This window comes from Heptranchias perlo, chromosome 10 (assembly GCF_035084215.1).
Source record: "Heptranchias perlo isolate sHepPer1 chromosome 10, sHepPer1.hap1, whole genome shotgun sequence".
Taxonomy (NCBI): domain Eukaryota; kingdom Metazoa; phylum Chordata; class Chondrichthyes; order Hexanchiformes; family Hexanchidae; genus Heptranchias; species Heptranchias perlo.
This window is the reverse complement of record NC_090334.1, coordinates 15,707,764-15,727,121: the sequence shown is the minus strand read 5'-3', so window position 1 is coordinate 15,727,121 and position 19,358 is coordinate 15,707,764. Positions and strand designations below refer to the sequence as shown.

Below are 19,358 nucleotides of genomic sequence, written 5' to 3'. Positions count from 1 at the left end.
AGAAGGTAATGATGCTGATGATGATGAGAAGGTAATGATGATGATGATGATGATGATGAGAAGGTAATGATGATGATGATGATGAGAAGGTAATGATGATGATGATGATGAGAAGGTAATGATGATGATGATGAGAAGGTAATGATGATGATGATGAGAAGGTAATGATGATGAGAAGGTAATGATGATGATGAAGATGATGAGAAGGTAATGATGATGATGATGAGAAGGTAATGATGATGAGAAGGTAATGATGATGATGAAGATGGTGATAATGATGAGAGGATGATGATGATAATGATGAGAGGGTAATGATGATGATGATGAGAAGGCAATGATGATGCTAAGGTAATGATTATGATAATGATCAGATGGTAATGATAAGAAGGTAATTGTGATGATGAGAAGATAATGATGATGATGATGATAAGGTAATGATGATGATGATATGGTAATGATGATGATAATGATGAGATGGCAATGATGATGATGAGGTAATGATGATGATGATGAGAAGGTAAGGATGATGATGATGATGTGAAGGTAATGATGATGATGATGATGATGATAAGGTAATGATGATGATGATGAGAAGGTAATGATGATTATGATGAGAAGGTAATGATGATGATGATGATGATGAGATGATAATGATGTTGAGATGGTAGTGATGATGATGATGATGATGAGATGGTAATGATGTTGAGATGGTAGTGATGATGATGATGATGATGATGAGATGGTAGTGATGATGATGATGATAAGGTAATAATGATGATTATGATGAGATGGTAATGATGATGATGATAGTGATGATGAGATAGTAATGATGATGTTGATGATGAGATGGGGTAATGATGATGATGATGATGGTGATAAGGTAATGATGATGATGATGAGAAGGTAATGATGATCATGATGATGCGAAGGTAATGATGATCATGATGATGCGCAGGTAATGATGATGATACGAAGGTAATGATGATGATGATGATGATGATGATAAGGTAATGATGATGATGATGATGACGATGCAAAGATAATGATGATGATGAAGCAAAGGTAATGATGATGATGATGATGATGCGAAGGTAATGATGATGATCATGATGATGCGAAGGTAATGATGATGATGATGATGCAAAGATAATGATGATGATGGAGCGAAGGTAATGATGATGATGATAATGATGCGAAGGTAATGATGGTGATGATGATGATGATGATGATGCGAAGGTAATGATGATGATGAAGTGAAGGTAATGATGATGATGATAATGATGCGAAGATAATGATGATGATGATGATGCGAAGGTAATGATGATGATGAAGATGATGAGAAGGTAATGATGATGATGATGAGAAGGTAATGATGATGAGAAGGTAATGATGATGAGAAGGTAATGATGATGATGAAGATGGTGATAATGATGAGAGGATGATGATGATAATGATGAGAGGGTAATGATGATGATGATGAGAAGGCAATGATGATGCTAAGGTAATGATTATGATAATGATCAGATGGTAATGATAAGAAGGTAATTGTGATGATGAGAAGATAATGATGATGATGATGATAAGGTAATGATGATGATGATATGGTAATGATGATGATAATGATGAGATGGCAATGATGATGATGAGGTAATGATGATGATGATGAGAAGGTAAGGATGATGATGATGATGTGAAGGTAATGATGATGATGATGATGATGATAAGGTAATGATGATGATGATGAGAAGGTAATGATGATTATGATGAGAAGGTAATGATGATGATGATGATGATGAGATGATAATGATGTTGAGATGGTAGTGATGATGATGATGATGATGAGATGGTAATGATGTTGAGATGGTAGTGATGATGATGATGATGATGATGAGATGGTAGTGATGATGATGATGATAAGGTAATAATGATGATTATGATGAGATGGTAATGATGATGATGATAGTGATGATGAGATAGTAATGATGATGTTGATGATGAGATGGGGTAATGATGATGATGATGATGGTGATAAGGTAATGATGATGATGATGAGAAGGTAATGATGATCATGATGATGCGAAGGTAATGATGATCATGATGATGCGCAGGTAATGATGATGATACGAAGGTAATGATGATGATGATGATGATGATGATGATAAGGTAATGATGATGATGATGATGACGATGCAAAGATAATGATGATGATGAAGCAAAGGTAATGATGATGATGATGATGATGCGAAGGTAATGATGATGATCATGATGATGCGAAGGTAATGATGATGATGATGATGCAAAGATAATGATGATGATGGAGCGAAGGTAATGATGATGATGATAATGATGCGAAGGTAATGATGGTGATGATGATGATGATGATGATGCGAAGGTAATGATGATGATGAAGTGAAGGTAATGATGATGATGATAATGATGCGAAGATAATGATGATGATGATGATGCGAAGGTAATGATGATGATGAGATGATAATGAGGATGATGATGATGATGATGATGAGATGATAATGATGATGATGATGGTAATAAGATGGTAATGATGATGGAAATACAGATTTTTGGAGTTGAAGATCATAAAGAGGTAGATGATAGAATGAGATGATGATAATCGGGTAGCAGCAAATGATAATCTGATGTTAATGATGATAATGATGTTGAAATAAGTGATGATGATAATGACAATTAGATAGTTTTAATAATAAGATGGTACTGAGGATTATGAGATGGTAATCATTATAATGAGATGGCAATGATCATAATGGGATGGTCATGATTTTACTAAAGAGATGGTGATGATTATAATGATAATGAGGTGGTAATGATAATATTATGACATGGTGATGATAGTAATGAGCTGGTAATGATTATAATGATAATGAGTTGGTAATGATTATTATGATTTGGAGGGTCGTAGTGTAGATGAGATGGGGATGATGATGATGATGCTGAGGACGATAATGAGATGGTAGTGATGATGATGATATGGTAGTGATCATGCTGATGATGATGATGATATGGTAGTGATTGTAATGATGATGATATGGTAGTGATCGTGATGATGATGATGATATGGTAACGATGATAATGATGAGGGTGAAGATGGTGAGCTGGTACTGATAATGATAATGAGATGATGATTAAAGTGGAAGTGATGATGATCATCATGATAATCATATTGTAGTGATGATGATGAGATGGTAACAACTATGACGATGAGATGGTGGTAGTGATGATGATGATGGTAATGATGATGATGAGATGGAAGTGATGGTGATGATGATGAGATGGTAGTGATGGTGATGATGAGATGGTAGTGATGGTGATGATGAGATGGTAGTGATGGTGATGATGATGAGATGGTAGAGATGGTGATGATGATGAGATGGTAGAGATGGTGATGATGATGAGATGGTAGAGATGGTGATGATGATGAGATAGTAGTGATGATGATGATGATGCGATAGTAATGTTGATGATGATGAGATGGTAGTGATGATGATGGTGATGATATGATAATGATGATGATGAGATGGTAATGATGATGATGATGAGATGGTAGTGATGATGATGGTGAGATGGTAATGATGGTGATGATGAGATGGTAGTGATGATGATGGTGAGATGGTAATGATGATGATGGTGAGATGGTAATGATGGTGATGATGAGATGGTGGTGATGATGATATGGTAGTGATGGTGCTGCTGCTGATGATATGGTAGTGATGGTGCTGATGATGATGATGATGATTATGATGATGATGAGATGGTAATGATGATGATGATGAGATGGTAATGATGATGATGATGAGATGGTAATGATGATGATGAGATGGTAATGATGGTGATGATGAGATGTTAATGATGATGATGATGAGATGGTAATGATGCTGATGATGAGATGGTAATGATGATAATGATGAGATGGTAATGATGATGATGATGAGATGGCAATGATAGTGATGATGAGATGGCAGTGATGATGATGGTGAGATGGTAATAATGATGATGGTGAGATGGTAATGATGGTGATGATGAGATGGTAGTGATGACGATGATGACGGTGATGAGATGGTAGTGATGATGAGGATGATGAGATGGTAATGATCATGATGATGAGATGGTAGTGAAGATGATGAGATGGTAATGATGATGATGGTGATGATGATGAGATGGTAATGATGGTGATATGGTAATAATGGTGATGATGAGAAGGTAATGATGATTATGATGAGATGGTAATGATGATGATGAGATGGTAATGATGATGATGATGATGATGATGATGAGATGGTAGTGATGGTGAGATGGTAATAATGGTGATGATGAGATGGTAATGATGATAATGATGATGAGATGGTAATGATGATGATGATGATGATGAGATGGTATTAATGGTGATGATGATGAGATGGTAATGATGATGATGATGATGAGATGGTAATGATGGTGATGATTACCATCACCATCATTGGTGATGATGATGAGATGGAAATGATGATGATGATGAGATGGTAATGATGTTGATGATGAGATGGTAGCGATGATGATGATGATGATGAGATGGGAATGATGATGGTGGTGAGAAGATAATGATGATGATGATGAGATGGTAATGATGATGATGATGAGATGGTAATGATGTTGATGATGAGATGGTAGTGATGATGATGATGAGATGGGAATGATGATGGTGGTGAGAAGATAATGATGGTGATGATGAGATGGTAGTGATGATGAAGATGAGATGGGAATGATGATGATGGTGAGATGGTAATGATGTTGATGATGAGATGGCAATGATGGTGAGAAGGCTAAGAATGGTGATGATGAGATGGTAATGATCATTATGATGATGAGATGGTAATGATGATGATGATGAGATGGTAATGATGTTGATGATGAGATGGTAGTGATGATGATGATGAGATGGGAATGATGATGATGGTGAGAAGATAATGATGGTGATGATGAGATGGTAGTGATGATGATGATGAGATGGGAATGATGATGCTGATGAGATGGTAATGATGATGATAATGAGACGGTAATGATGGTGATGATGAGATCGTAGTGATGATGAAGATGAGATGGGAATGATGATGATGGTGAGATGGTAATGATGGTGATGGTGAGATGGTAATGATGGTGATGGTGAGATGGTAATAATGTTGATGATGAGATGGTAGTGATGATGATGGTGAGATGGTAATGATGACGATGATGATGGTGATGAGATGGTAGTGATGATGAGGATTTTTGAAGTGAAGTTCATAAAGATGGAGACGATAGAGGTAGATGATGGAATGAGATGATGAGAAGATGGAGTCGTTAATGAGATGACAGTTATGTGAGATGATGATAATCGGGTAGCAGCAAAAGATAATCTGCTGATAGAGGTGATAATGATGTTGAAAAACTGATTTCAACTAGATGGTAATAATAAGATGGTACTGAGGATTATGAGATGGCAATAATTATGATAATGAGATGGCAATGATCATGATTATACTAAAGAGATGGTGATGATTATAACGATAATAAGGTGGTAATGATAATAATATGGCATAGTAATGATAGTAATGAGCTGGTAACGATTATAATGATATAGATGGTCGTAGTGAGGATGAGATGGTGATGATGATGACGGTGATGATGATGATGACGATGACGACGATATCGATGATGATGACGATATCGATGATGATGATGACGATGATGATGATGAGGTGATAGTGATGATGATGAGATGGTAATGATGATGATGAGATGGTAATGATGATGATAATGACGACGACGATATCAATGATGATGATGACAATAATGATGATGAGGTGATAGTGATGAGGATGAGATGGTAATGATGATGATGAGATGGTAATGATGATGATGAGATGGTAATGATGATGATAATGAGACGGTAATGATGGTGATGATGAGATCGTAGTGATGATGAAGATGAGATGGGAATGATGATGATGGTGAGATGGTAATGATGGTGATGGTGAGATGGTAATGATGGTGATGGTGAGATGGTAATAATGTTGATGATGAGATGGTAGTGATGATGATGATGAGATGGTAATGATGATGATGGTGAGATGGTAATGATGACGATGATGATGGTGATGAGATGGTAGTGATGATGAGGATTTTTGAAGTGAAGTTCATAAAGATGGAGACGATAGAGGTAGATGATGGAATGAGATGATGAGAAGATGGAGTCGTTAATGAGATGACAGTTATGTGAGATGATGATAATCGGGTAGCAGCAAAAGATAATCTGCTGATAGAGGTGATAATGATGTTGAAAAACTGATTTCAACTAGATGGTAATAATAAGATGGTACTGAGGATTATGAGATGGCAATAATTATGATAATGAGATGGCAATTATCATGATTATACTAAAGAGATGGTGATGATTATAACGATAATAAGGTGGTAATGATAATAATATGGCATAGTAATGATAGTAATGAGCTGGTAACGATTATAATGATATAGATGGTCGTAGTGAGGATGAGATGGTGATGATGATGACGGTGATGATGATGATGACGATGACGACGATATCGATGATGATGACGATATCGATGATGATGATGACGATGATGATGATGAGGTGATAGTGATGATGATGAGATGGTAATGATGATGATGAGATGGTAATGATGATGATAATGACGACGACGATATCAATGATGATGATGACAATAATGATGATGAGGTGATAGTGATGAGGATGAGATGGTAATGATGATGATGAGATGGTAATGATGATGAGATGGTAATGATGATGAGATGATAATGATGATGATGAGATGGTAATGATGATGATGAGATGGTAATGATGATGAGATGGTAATGATGATGAGATGATAATGATGATGATGAGATGGTAATGATGATGATGAGATGGTAATGATGATGATGAGATGGTAATGATGATGAGATGGTGATGATGATGAGATGGTAATGATGATGAGATGGTAATGAGGATGATGATGAGATGGTAATGATGATGAGATGGTGATGATGAGATGGTAATGATGATGAGATGGTAATGAGGATGATGATGAGATGGTAATGATGATGAGATGGTGATGATGATGAGATGGTAATGAGGATGAGATGGTAATGATGATGAGATGGTGATGATGATGAGATGGTAATGAGGATGAGATGGTGATGATGATGAGATGGTAATGAGGATGATGATGAGATGGTAATGATGATGAGATGGTGATGATGATGAGATGGTAATGAGGATGATGATGAGATGGTAATGATGATGAGATGGTGATGATGATGAGATGGTAATGAGGATGATGAGATGGTAATGATGATGAGATGGTGATGATGATGAGATGGTAATGAGGATGATGAGATGGTAATGATGATGAGATGGTGATGATGATGAGATGGTAATGAGGATGAGATGGTAATGATGATGATGACGATAATGATGATGAGATGGTAGTGGTAATGATGATGATGAGACGATAGTGATGAGACGATAGTGGTAGCAATGATGATAATGGTACTGGTGATGCAGGTGAAATTTTGGAGGTGAAGACAATGATGAAGATGAGAGAAATGGAGATAGTAGTAATAACAGAGTTGGAGATGGTGATGGAGATAAAGATAACAGCAACGATGGGAATAGAGGTGATGAAAGAGATAATAATGATGGAGCACCCCTCAGCTGTACAATTATTTTGTAGCACTCAAACTGCAATACTAAAGTCCTTCAGCAGTACAATAGCATGGCTAGATAGTATTCAAAACATTTTACCCAGGCATATGTATATTTGGCACAACGTTCAGTTCTAATCACTCACTGTCAAAACACACTTGTATGGCTGAATACTTGTGAAACAGGACTATTGCATGGTACATTACATGGGTGTTAGTGCAGGAGGGAAACATTTAGATGATGCCAGAAAGCTATAAAATGTATTTGAGTGATAAATCCTAAAAAGTAATCCACTAAAAGAATAATTATTATTCACCTAATATCACAACTGCCTCTCACTGCTGTAGCTACCTCATGACCTAATGTCCATCCCAATCTCCAGACTGGATTATGACAATAGAATTGCATAGAATGTACAGCATAGAAATGGGCCATTCGGCCCAATAGGTCCATGCCGGTGTTTATGCTCGTCCCACCCTACTTCATCTAACCCTCGACAAGAGTATAAAACAAGCTTACCTGTAGGTAAGAAGGCATTATACACAAAACAGACCCAAGCTGAGCTGGTGAAATCGAGCTCACAAACACTGATGGTTCGAGTTTAATCACATTCCCCCTCTAGACACTGAAACACGTGTCCTTCAAAAATCTCCTAGCATGCTTTGGCACCTAACACATTACCTCAGCTGTGATACTGCCAATAACCAGGAGGTGGAGTTATTTAGTTCTCCTCCCCACACCTTCTCATGATGGGGGAGGCGGGGGAAGGGACTGAGAGGAGAGGGGGGGAGGAAATGGGAAGGGAGGTCCCTTATAACTGCTGCTGTTATAACTTCAAATATTACACCATTGGCTAATATGACTCACTTTAATAATAACACCGTATCAGACTAATGACGTAAGGGTGAGGTGAGAGGAGGGGGTCCTTGTGACAATGTATTCCGAACTTCGCAGTGAAGAACCTGCCCTTCCCAGCACACACAAGGTCCTTAAGACATTGTTGGCTCCCCCCTCCGTTGAAACATCATTGCAACTCTCAGGCTCTCTCTCCATTATCCAGCTCTCCAGCCTTGTCCCTCAGCGGTTCTCCTTTCCTTCTGGCGAGGCAGCAGCACATATGCTCGTAATTGTGTAGCTTGGTATTCGTCTTAATACTTTTTTTTTGGTACTTTAACTCTCTATTGGTTATACACACAATTTATCTTGGCTCACTGTTAAAAAACAGAAGCAGGAGTCACGACCGGAAGACGAATGTCGCTTAGAAGTTGTACCGTGAGACGAAGACAATGACCTTGGAGATATGCTTTGTCAGGACCGTTTTTCCAGAGAGTTCCGTCATCTCCATCTCAACCTCCAAGGTTGCGGGGCCTTGGATAGGGTGCACCAGCACCAGCTCCCCCGTCTGCCTGTCTGAGCGCTGAACGGAGAAATGGTTCTGCCCGACACCCCCCACAATGCTGAAGCGCATGGTGTCACCCGTGAATCGGCTGCTCGTCATCCGGAACAGGGCCCTGGGGGTTCGTAGGTTCGAGGTTAGGGTCAGGTAATGAAAGGTAATGGAGTAGGCAGCATTTGCGCACAACTTGCTGTCCATCGGACACGGGTTTCTCTCACATTTGCTGGGGAGAAAAGAGAAAAATATAAGATTTAGGAACAGAGAAAGGTTATATTGTTTTGGGTATGCAACCTATATATGTACAGCAGGAGACTAGGCTGGGAGCAGCTCAGAGGGGTACAGAATGGTACTGGTCTGGGAGCTGTTCAAAGGGGTACAGAATGGGACTGGGCTGGGGGCTGTTCAAAGGGGTACAGAATGGGACTGGGCTGGGGGCTGTTCAAAGGGGTACAGAATGGGACTGGGCTGGGAGCTGTTCAAAGGGGTACAGAATGGGACTGGGCTGGGGGCTGTTCAAAGGGGTACAGAATGGGACTGGGCTGGGAGCTGTTCAAAGGGGTACAGAATGGGACTGGGCTGGGAGCTGTTCAAAGGGGTACAGAATGGGACTGGGCTGTTCAGAGGGGTTCAGAATGGGACGCAAGGGATCAACCACGTAGCTCCTCACTGTGCTGCCCCCTGTACTCGAATATCTCCCTTGTGTCTCAGTGGCTAGAACTGGACACTACTCCAAAGCCAATCCCTATTTAAACCCTATAGGGATTAAGTACTTACAACTGTGATGTTTTTACATAGCTAGCATTGAGGCGAGATTTTGGACACTCTGGGTAGACACAATGGAATCCGCCATGTATATTAATGCAAATCTCCTCTCTGGTACAGTTATGTTGACTGGTCGAACACTCATTGATATCTGTAAAAGCAGGACAGTAATAATCAAATAGATGATAATACACAGCTGGCATGGAGTTACATTTAGGATAAGTCAGGCAGTAGTGAGTTACACAGAATATAAAGAACAGCCGGTAGTGAGTTACACAGAGTATAATGGGCAGCCAGTAGTGAGTTACATATAGTATAATGGGCAGCCAGTAGTGAGTTACATATAGTATAGTGGGCAGCCAGTAGTGAGTAATATAGAGTATAATAGACAGTCAGTAGTGAGTTATATAGATTATAATGGACGGTCAGTCGTGACTTACATAGAGTATAACAGGCAGTCAGTATGAGTTACATACAGTATAATGGACAGCCAGTAGGAATTACATACAGTATAATGGACAGTCAGTATCAGTTACATACAATAAAATGGACAGTCAGTATGAGTTACATACAGTATAATGGACAGTCAGTGGGAGTTACATACAATATAATGGACAGTCAGTATGAGTTATATACAATATAATGGACAGTCAGTGGGAGTTACATACAGTATAATGGACAGTCAGTGGGAGTTACATACAATATAATGGACAGTCAGTATGAGTTATATACAATATAATGGACAGTCAGTATCAGTTACATACAGTATAATGGACAGTCAGTATCAGTTACACACAATATAATGGACAGTCAGTATGAGTTACATACAGTATAATGGACAGTCAGTATGAGTTACATACAGTAGAATGGACAGTCAGTGGGAGTTACATACAATAAAATGGACAGTCAGTATGAGTTACATACAGTATAATGGACAGTCAGTATCAATTACATACAATATAATGGACAGTCAGTATGAGTTATATACAGTATAATGGACAGTCAGTATCAGTTACACACAATATAATGGACAGTCAGTATGAGTTACATACAGTATAATGGACAGTCAGTGGGAGTTACATACACTATTATGGACAGTCAGTGGGAGTTACATACAGTATAATGGACAGTCAGTAGGAGTTACATACAGTATAATGGACAGTCAGTATCAGTTACATACAGTATAATGGACAGTCAGTAGGAGTTACATACATATAATGGACAGTCAGTAGGAGTTACATACAGTTACATACATCACAGAAGACAGTCTTCAGCCAATTCGATTCACTCCACGTGATATCAAGAAACGGCTGAGTGCACTGGATACAGCAAAGGCTATGGGCCCCGACAACATCCCGGCTGTAGTGCTGAAGGCTTATGCTCCAGAACTATCTGCGCCTCTAGCCAAGATGTTCCAGTACAGCTACAACACTGGCATCTACCCGACAATGTGGAAAATTGCCCAGGTATGTCCTGTCCACAAAAAGCAGGACAAATCCAATCCAGCCAATTACCGCCCCATCAGTCTACTCTCAATCATCAGCAGAGTGATGGAAGGTGTCGTCGACAGTGCTATCAAGCAGCACTTACTCACCAATAACCTGCTCACCGATGCTCAGTTTGGGTTCCGCCAGGACCACTCGGCCCCAGACCTCATTACAGCCTTGGTCCAAACATGGACAAAAGAGCTGAATTCCTAGAGGTGAGGTGAGAGTGACTGCCCTGGACATCAAGGCAGCATTTGACCAAGTGTGGCACCAAGGAGCCCTAGTAAAATTGAAGTCAATGGGAATCAGGGGGAAAACTCTCCAGTGGCTGGAGTCATACCTAGCACAAAGGAAGATGGTAGTGGTTGTTGGAGGCCAATCATCTCAGCCCCAGGACATTGCTGCAGGAGTTCCTCAGGGCAGTATCCTAGGCCCAACCATCTTCAGCTGCTTCATCAATGACCTTCCCTCCAACATAAGGTCAGAAATGAGGATGTTCGCTGATGATTGCACAGTGTTCAGTTCCATTCGCGACCCCTCGGATAATGAAGCAGTCCGAGCCCGCATGCAGCAAGACCTGGACAACATCCAGGCTTGGGCTCATAAGTGGCAAGTAACATTCGCGCCAGACAAGTGCAGGCAATGACCATCTCCAACAAGAGAGGGTCTAACCATCTCCCCTTGACATTCAACGGCATTACCATCGCCGAATCGCCCACCATCAACATCCTGGGAGTCACCATTGACCAGAAACTTAACTGGATCAGCCACATAAATAGTGTGGCTACAAGAGCAGGTCAGAGGCTGGGTATTCTGTGGCGAGTGACTCACCTCCTGACTCCCCAAAGCCTTTCCATCTACAAGGTACAAGTCAGGAGTGTGATGGAATACTCTCCATTTGCCTGGATGAGTGCAGCTCCAACAACACTCAAGAATCTCGACACCATCCAGGACAAAGCAGCCTGCTTGATTGGCACCCCATCCACCACCCTAAACATTAATTCCCTTCGCCACCGGCGCACTGTGGCTGCAGTGTGTACCATCCACAGGATGCACTGCAGCAACTCGCCAAGGCTTCTTCAACAGCACCTCCCAAACCTGCGACTTCTACCACCTCGAAGGACATGAGCAGCAGGCACATGGGAACAACACCACCTGCACGTTCCCCTCCAAGTCACACACCATCCCAACTTGGAAATATATCGCCGTTCCTTCATCGTCGCTGGGTCAAAATCCTGGAACTCCCTTCCTAACAGCACTGTGGGAGAACCTTCACCACACGAACTGCAGCGGTTCAAGAATGTGGCTCATCACCACCTTCTCAAGGGCAATTAGGGATGGGCAATAAATACCAGCCTTGCCAGCGACGCCCACATCCCATGAACGAATAATAAAAAAAAAGTATAATGGACAGTCAGTTGGAGTTACATACAGTATAACGGGCAGTCAGTAGGAGTTGCATACAGTATAATGGACAGTCAGTAGGAGTTACATACATTATAATCGACAGCCAGTAGTGAATTACATATAAAACAACAACTTGTATTTATATAGCACCTTTAATGTAGTAAAACGTCCCAAGGTGCTTCACAGAGGCGATTATCAAACAAAATTTGACACCGAGCCACATAAGGAGATATTAGGACAGGTGACAAAAAGCTTGGTCAAAGAGGTAGGTTTTAAGGTGGAGAGAGTGGTCGAGAGGCGCAAAAGTTTAGGGAGGGAATTCCAGAGCCTGGGGCCTAGGCAGCTGAAGGCACGGCCGCCAATGGTGGGGCAAAGGAAATCGGCAATTTGCAAGAGACCAGAGCTGGAGGAGAGCAGAGATCACGGTGCATTGTAGAGCTGGAGGAGGTTACAGGGATAGGGAAGGACGAGGCCATGGAGGGATTTGAAAACAAGGATGAGAATTTTAAAATCGAGGCGTTCTTGGACTGGGAGCCAACGTAACTCAGCGAGCACAAGGGTGATGGGTGAACAGGACTTGGTGCGAGTCAGGATACGGGCAGCAGAGTTTTGGATGCGCTCAAGTTTACGGAGGGTGCAAGGTGGGAGAGTGGCCAGAAGAGCATTGGAATAGTCCAGTCAAGAGGTCACAAAAGCATGGATGAGGGTTTCAGCAGCAGATGAGCTAAGGCAGGGTTGGAGACGGGCGATGTTACAAAGGTTGAAGAAGGCGGACTTGGTGATGGAGAGGTTATAGAGTCAGAAGCTCAGTTCAGTGTCAAATAGGAAACCAAGGTTGCGAACAGTCTGATTCAGCCTCAGACAGTGGCCAGCGAGAGGGATGGAGTCAGTGGCTAAGGAACGGAGTTTGTGGAGGGGACTGATGACAATGGCTTCGGTCTTCCCAATATTTAGTTGGACAAAATTTCTGCTCGTGCAATATTGGATGTTGGACAAGCAGCATGACAAATCAGAGGCAATGATGGACAGCCAGTAATGAGTTACAGAGAGGATAATGGACAGTCAGTAGTGATTTATATAGATTATAATGGACAGTCAGTAGTGAGTTATATAGAGCATAACGGGCAGTCAGTAGTGGATGGGCAATTAGGGATGGGCAATAAATACCAGCCTTGCCAGCGACGCCCACATCCCATGAACGAATAATAAAAAAAAAGTATAATGGACAGTCAGTTGGAGTTACATACAGTATAATGTTACATCCATTAAATGGATTATAATGGATGGCCAATAGTGAGTTATATAGAGTATAATGGACAGAAGTAGTGAGTTACAGAGAATGTAATGGACAGTCAGTAGTGAGATACATTGAGGATAATAGATGACTGGATATGAGGGTTAGGTGGGCTTACCTTCACAGGCCCGTGAATCCTCCAGCAAGGTGTATCCAGAGGGACATCTGCAAAGATATGAACCAGGCGTGTTCACACAGGCGTGTACGCAGAGACGAGCCAATCGGCCTGCCTGAAACACCTCACACTCGTCCACATCTGAAAGAAAGACACGGTGACAGGTGAGCGTTTGGGGAACGAGGGATTCTCTCAGTATGCTGTCGGAACGCTGGTGGCAATCCAACCGATGCTCCTCCCACGGAATTTCAGGGAGCGGTGCGTTCGGTACATTTCAGGGAGCATTTTTAACACAAAGAGCTAGCAAGAGTCACCTCTATAGAGTAATGGGCGTATGCAATATGTTATGGGGGGGGGGAAGAGAATTGAAGTGGACAGTATAAAAGGGTCCAAGAAACAATTCAGTGCATTTCTGGAGAGTTAGATAGATAGATAGAGAGAGAGAGAGAGAGAGAGAGAGAGAAAGAGAGAGGGAGTGATTGAATGGTCCCATGAGAAGGGGATGTCTGCTACCCTCTTCTCACCCAAAGGGTACTAGAAATCTGGAACTCTCTCCCCAAAATGGCTGTGGATGCTAGGGGTCAATTGGAGCTTTCAAGACTGAGATTGATAGACTCTTGTTAGGTAAGGGTATCAAGGAATATGAGCAGAGGCGTGTGAATGGAGTTAAGATACAGATCAGCCATGATCTAATTGAACGGCAGAGTAGGTTCGAGGGGCTGAATGGCCTACTCCTGTTCCTAAGGTGGGTAGGTGAAGTTGATCTTTAAATAGGGATAGAAATTGTGGGCCGAAATGGTCTTTTCCTTTTCCGAACAATTCTGATATGCGGTCAAAATATTGAACAGTGGGCATCACTTTATCGATGTAACTTAATAATATAAACAATCACCTGCACCATACCAAAGAGTGGAGGACAGGCACAACAACCTGAAGGACAACAGCACTGAGTTTCTCTATATAACTGAACAATTCAGGACCAAATACACATCTGTAATTTAATCTTGGTGATCTAAAAGAAAAAAAAGAGCTGCATTTCTATAGCACCTTTCATAATCTCTTTACAGCCAATGAAGTACTTTTGAAGTGTAGTTACTGTTGTAATGCAGGAAACGCGGCAACCAATTTGCACACAGCAAGCTCCCACAAACAGCAATGTGATAATCTGTTTTTTATTTAGTGATGTTGGTTAAGGGACAAACTTTGGCCAGGGGAGAACTGCCTTGCTCTTCTTCAAAATAGTGCTGAGAGATCTTTTACTTCCACGAGAGGGCAGACGGGGCCTCGGTTTAACGCCTCATCCGAAAGACGCCCCCTCCGACACTGCATCTTTTGGACCATAGTGACCACCACCTTTGCAATGTCAATGTGCCTGCCTCACATCAACTGGCAACAACACATCATCAATGTCACCGTGCACCAATGGATCGACTATCCATTAGCTGCAATGATAGCCAAGTGATCAGTAGAGTGCTTTGAACGTGCTGCTCGAAAACCCTTGGAGACTCCGGTTCACCAGATCGTTGTCAACTCATGACCACCAAAATAGGAGTCTGCAAGGATGCCCACATGGTCAACATCCCACAATCATCAGACACCTGATTAACATTACACTTGGTGCCATCTTGTTTGAAAGTCCACTCTATGTATGTATCAGCCATGTGGAATTGGTTGATTGAATCCAATCTCGGGGTTTAGGGTCCAACAAACTAGTTGTGTCTAATTCATGTATCATCTGAACTCACTGACTGCACTGACCACCATTCAGAATGCTGCAGGAATGTGAATCTGTGGATATGAGACAGCTTTATCGTTAGTTGGGAGTGAGCATATCCTATCTCGCACCAAGTCCTGTTCACCCATCACCCCTGTGCTCGCTGACGTACATTGGCACCCGGACGGCCAACACCCCGATTTTTAAATTCTCATCCTTGAATTCAAATCCCTCCATGGCCTTGCCCCTCCCTATCTCTGCAGCCCTACAACCCTCCGAGATCTCTGCGCTCCTCCAATTCTGACCTCTTGCGCATCCCTGATTTTCACTGCTCCACCATTGGTGCCCGTGCCTTCAGCAGCCTAAGCCCTAAGCTCTGGAATTCCCTCCCTATATCTCTTTGCCGCTCTATCTTTCTCTCCTTCTTTAAGACGTTCCTAAAAAAACCTACCTCTTTGACTAAACTTTTGGTCACCTGTACTAATATCTCTTTATGTTGCTTGGTGTCAATTTTTGTCTGATTACGCTCCTGTGCAGTGCCCTGGGACGTTGTACTACATTAACGGCGCTATATAAATGCAAATTGTTCAATGGTTCAAGAATGAACTGGGTGATTTCCACATTTCATATTCACATAAAGGACTCTTCTTCTATTGTTGAATAGGCTGCTTTAGGAGCTTCAGTTTCAAATGTAATGGGTGCCACCTTACCTCGACACTGTCTAACGTCCTTCCCACTGAGGTGGAAGCCTGCGTCGCAGCTGCAATGTTGTGAGCCTTGGACATCTGTGCACCGTGGCTGGCGACTGAAGGATGGGTCACTCTGCGACGTAGTCCACTCTGTTGTCAGTAAGAAGAGATTTGCATAAATAGAGGCATAGAGTTCAAAAGCAAGGGAGTTATGCTAAACTGGAGTATTTTGGCCAATTCTGGGCACCACACTTTAAGAAAAATGTCAAAGCCTTGGAGATGGTGCAGTGGAGAATTACCAGAATGGTGCCAGGAATGAGGGATTTCAGTTATGTGGAGAGGCTGGAGAATCTGGGATTGTTCTCCTTAGAACAGAGAAGGTTAAGGGCAGAATTAATAGACGTGTTCAAAATTATGAGGGGTTTTGATAGAGTAGATAGGGAGAAATTGATTCCACCAGGAGGGTCGGTAACCAGAGGACACAGTTTAAAGATAATTGGCAAAAGAACCAGAGGAGAGATGAGGAGACATTTTTGTTTATGCAGCGAGTTGTTGTAATAAAAATTTGCAGGGCTGCGGGGAAAGAGCAGGGGAGTGGGACCAATTGGATAGCTCTTTCAAGGAGCTGGCCCCGGCACAATGGGCCAAATGGCCTCCTTTTGTGCTGTATGATTTTATGATTCTATGATTGTATGATATCATGAGCAGACAAAGTGCAGTACTCCTGAGTGTGCATTTGGACACACGCACGCTAACACACACACACACATGTGACGTGTACAGAAAATACATGCAGGCTGGATGAATGGGTCAATTGATTGGAAACACCAAATAGCTGAAGTAAATAGTGAGAGAGTGAGAGTTAGAGAGACAAATCGAAACAGTGAGAGGGAGAGAGCAAAACAAATAGAGAGACAAGAGAAAAACAAAAAGAGAAACATTAAGCAACTCGCCAAGTTTTCTTCGACAGCACCTCCCAAACCTGCGACCTCCATCACCTAGAAGGACAAGGGCAGCAGGTGCATGGGAACAACACCACCTGCAGGTTCCCTTCCAAGTTACACACCACCCTGACTTGGAAATACACTGTCGTTCCTTTGTCATCGCTGGGTCAAAATCCTGGAACTCTTTACCTAACAACACTGAGGGAGCACCTTCACCACACAGACTGCAGCAGTTCACAAAAAAGGCCCACCTTCTCAAGAGCAACTAGGGATGGGCAATAAATGCCGGCCTCGTCTCTCAAGTGGACGTAAAAGATCCCATGGCACAATTTGAAGACGAGCAGGGGAGTTCTCCACGGTGTTCTGGCCAATATTTATCCCTTAACCAACATCACAAACATCTGGATATTATCACATTGCTGTTTGTGGGACCTTGCTGTGCGCAAATTGGCTGGCGCATTTCCCTACATTACAACAGTGGCTACTCCTCAAAAGTACTTCATTGACTGTAAAGCACTTGGGGACGTCCTGAGGTTGTGAAAGGCACTATATAAATGCAAGTTCTTCCTTTCTTTTCATACACTCAGGAGCACATGAGCCCTACAGTACCATAATGCAGTGAACTGTTTCCTTTTACCTGACACCATACACGTACAGGAGCTGAAACTGACACGCAAACAACTATAAGAGCACCAGATGGAAGCAAGTTGGTCCCTGGTATGGACTATCCATATAAAAGAGCTGACACTGAGGCACACACAAACCAGTAGCATATGGCAATGACCATTTCCCAGTTATTTGTTGTTTACTGCATATGTACAGGATCTGACGTAGACAAAGAAGCTGCTTGAATAGTCTTTTCAATATTACAAATTCTGAAAACATACTGAACGTTTTTCTCTCTCAATGTGTTAGAAGAAACTAGCTACAGATTATCTTGTTATTGATCTCATTGTTGTTTGTGGGAGCTTGCTGTGCACAAATTGGCTGCCGTGTTTCCTACATTACAAAACTTCAAAAAGTAATGCATTGGCTATAAAGTGCTTTGGCAAATCCTGAGGACGTGAAAGACACCATATAAATGCAAGTCTCTTTCTTTCTTTCTACTGTTTTTTTATTTTTGCGCAGGGTATCTTCAATTACCTTCCCAGTGCTGGGCTGGCCACTGGGAGCCATGATTAAACTCCATGACTGGTTGCCTCCCACACAATACATGACTGATCAATGTGAGAATGAGGAGACCTAGAGAGTGGAAGCTATTTACCTCTCCACTGTGCTATTCACTCACTACATTCCATCTTTTGTCGCTGTAACTGATCTCTGCCCCTGAGGAGCGAGCTTGTACTTTTTTCTGAAGGGAACAGGGATCTCATTGTGTCCCAGACACTGGAGATACCTTGAGATCTGCCCAAGTGATTGAGATGGTTAGCATTAGACGGGAGTTGCATTCCCGAATAGAATCGGCCTGGCAACATTCCCAACTTCCCACAAGCACGCTGCTAAAAGAAGCAATAGCCACCTGTTCCAACCCAAAGACTTTATACCATGTGTTCGAGTTACAGCCTGGTTTAAGCTTACTGTTATATGCCAATTGTTTAATGAGTATTTCTCAGCACTATTAGTTAGAGCTGCCTTCCTTCACCTCAGAGAATAATTCCACTAGCTCCTCTTTCAGTTTACCCACTCTGCCGCATATCTGGTTACAGTTCCCACCACTTACGCCGTCTGCACTTATCACAGGAAGCCGCCTATATGGGGCAAATGGCGCCAACCATTTGCCATCACCATAGGCGTCAATCACAAAGGCACGAATGCGCAGGCTATTTCGGGCAG

General features: G+C 41.8%; 1 protein-coding gene across 1 annotated transcript in view; it reads right to left on the bottom strand.

The window, feature by feature from the left end:
* Nucleotides 1-8,951: 8,951 nt before the first annotated feature.
* LOC137326100 (fibulin-7-like) overlaps nucleotides 8,952-19,358 on the bottom strand; it is a 51,287-nt gene continuing 40,880 nt past the window's right edge. Inside the window, exons 5-8 of the mRNA XM_067990974.1 lie at nucleotides 16,603-16,731; nucleotides 14,182-14,319; nucleotides 9,888-10,026; nucleotides 8,952-9,336 (exon numbers count right to left, since the gene is read on the bottom strand). Coding sequence (XP_067847075.1) covers nucleotides 8,976-9,336; nucleotides 9,888-10,026; nucleotides 14,182-14,319; nucleotides 16,603-16,731 — 767 coding nt within the window. The 3' untranslated portion in view covers nucleotides 8,952-8,975. The remainder of the gene's footprint in view (nucleotides 9,337-9,887; nucleotides 10,027-14,181; nucleotides 14,320-16,602; nucleotides 16,732-19,358) is intronic.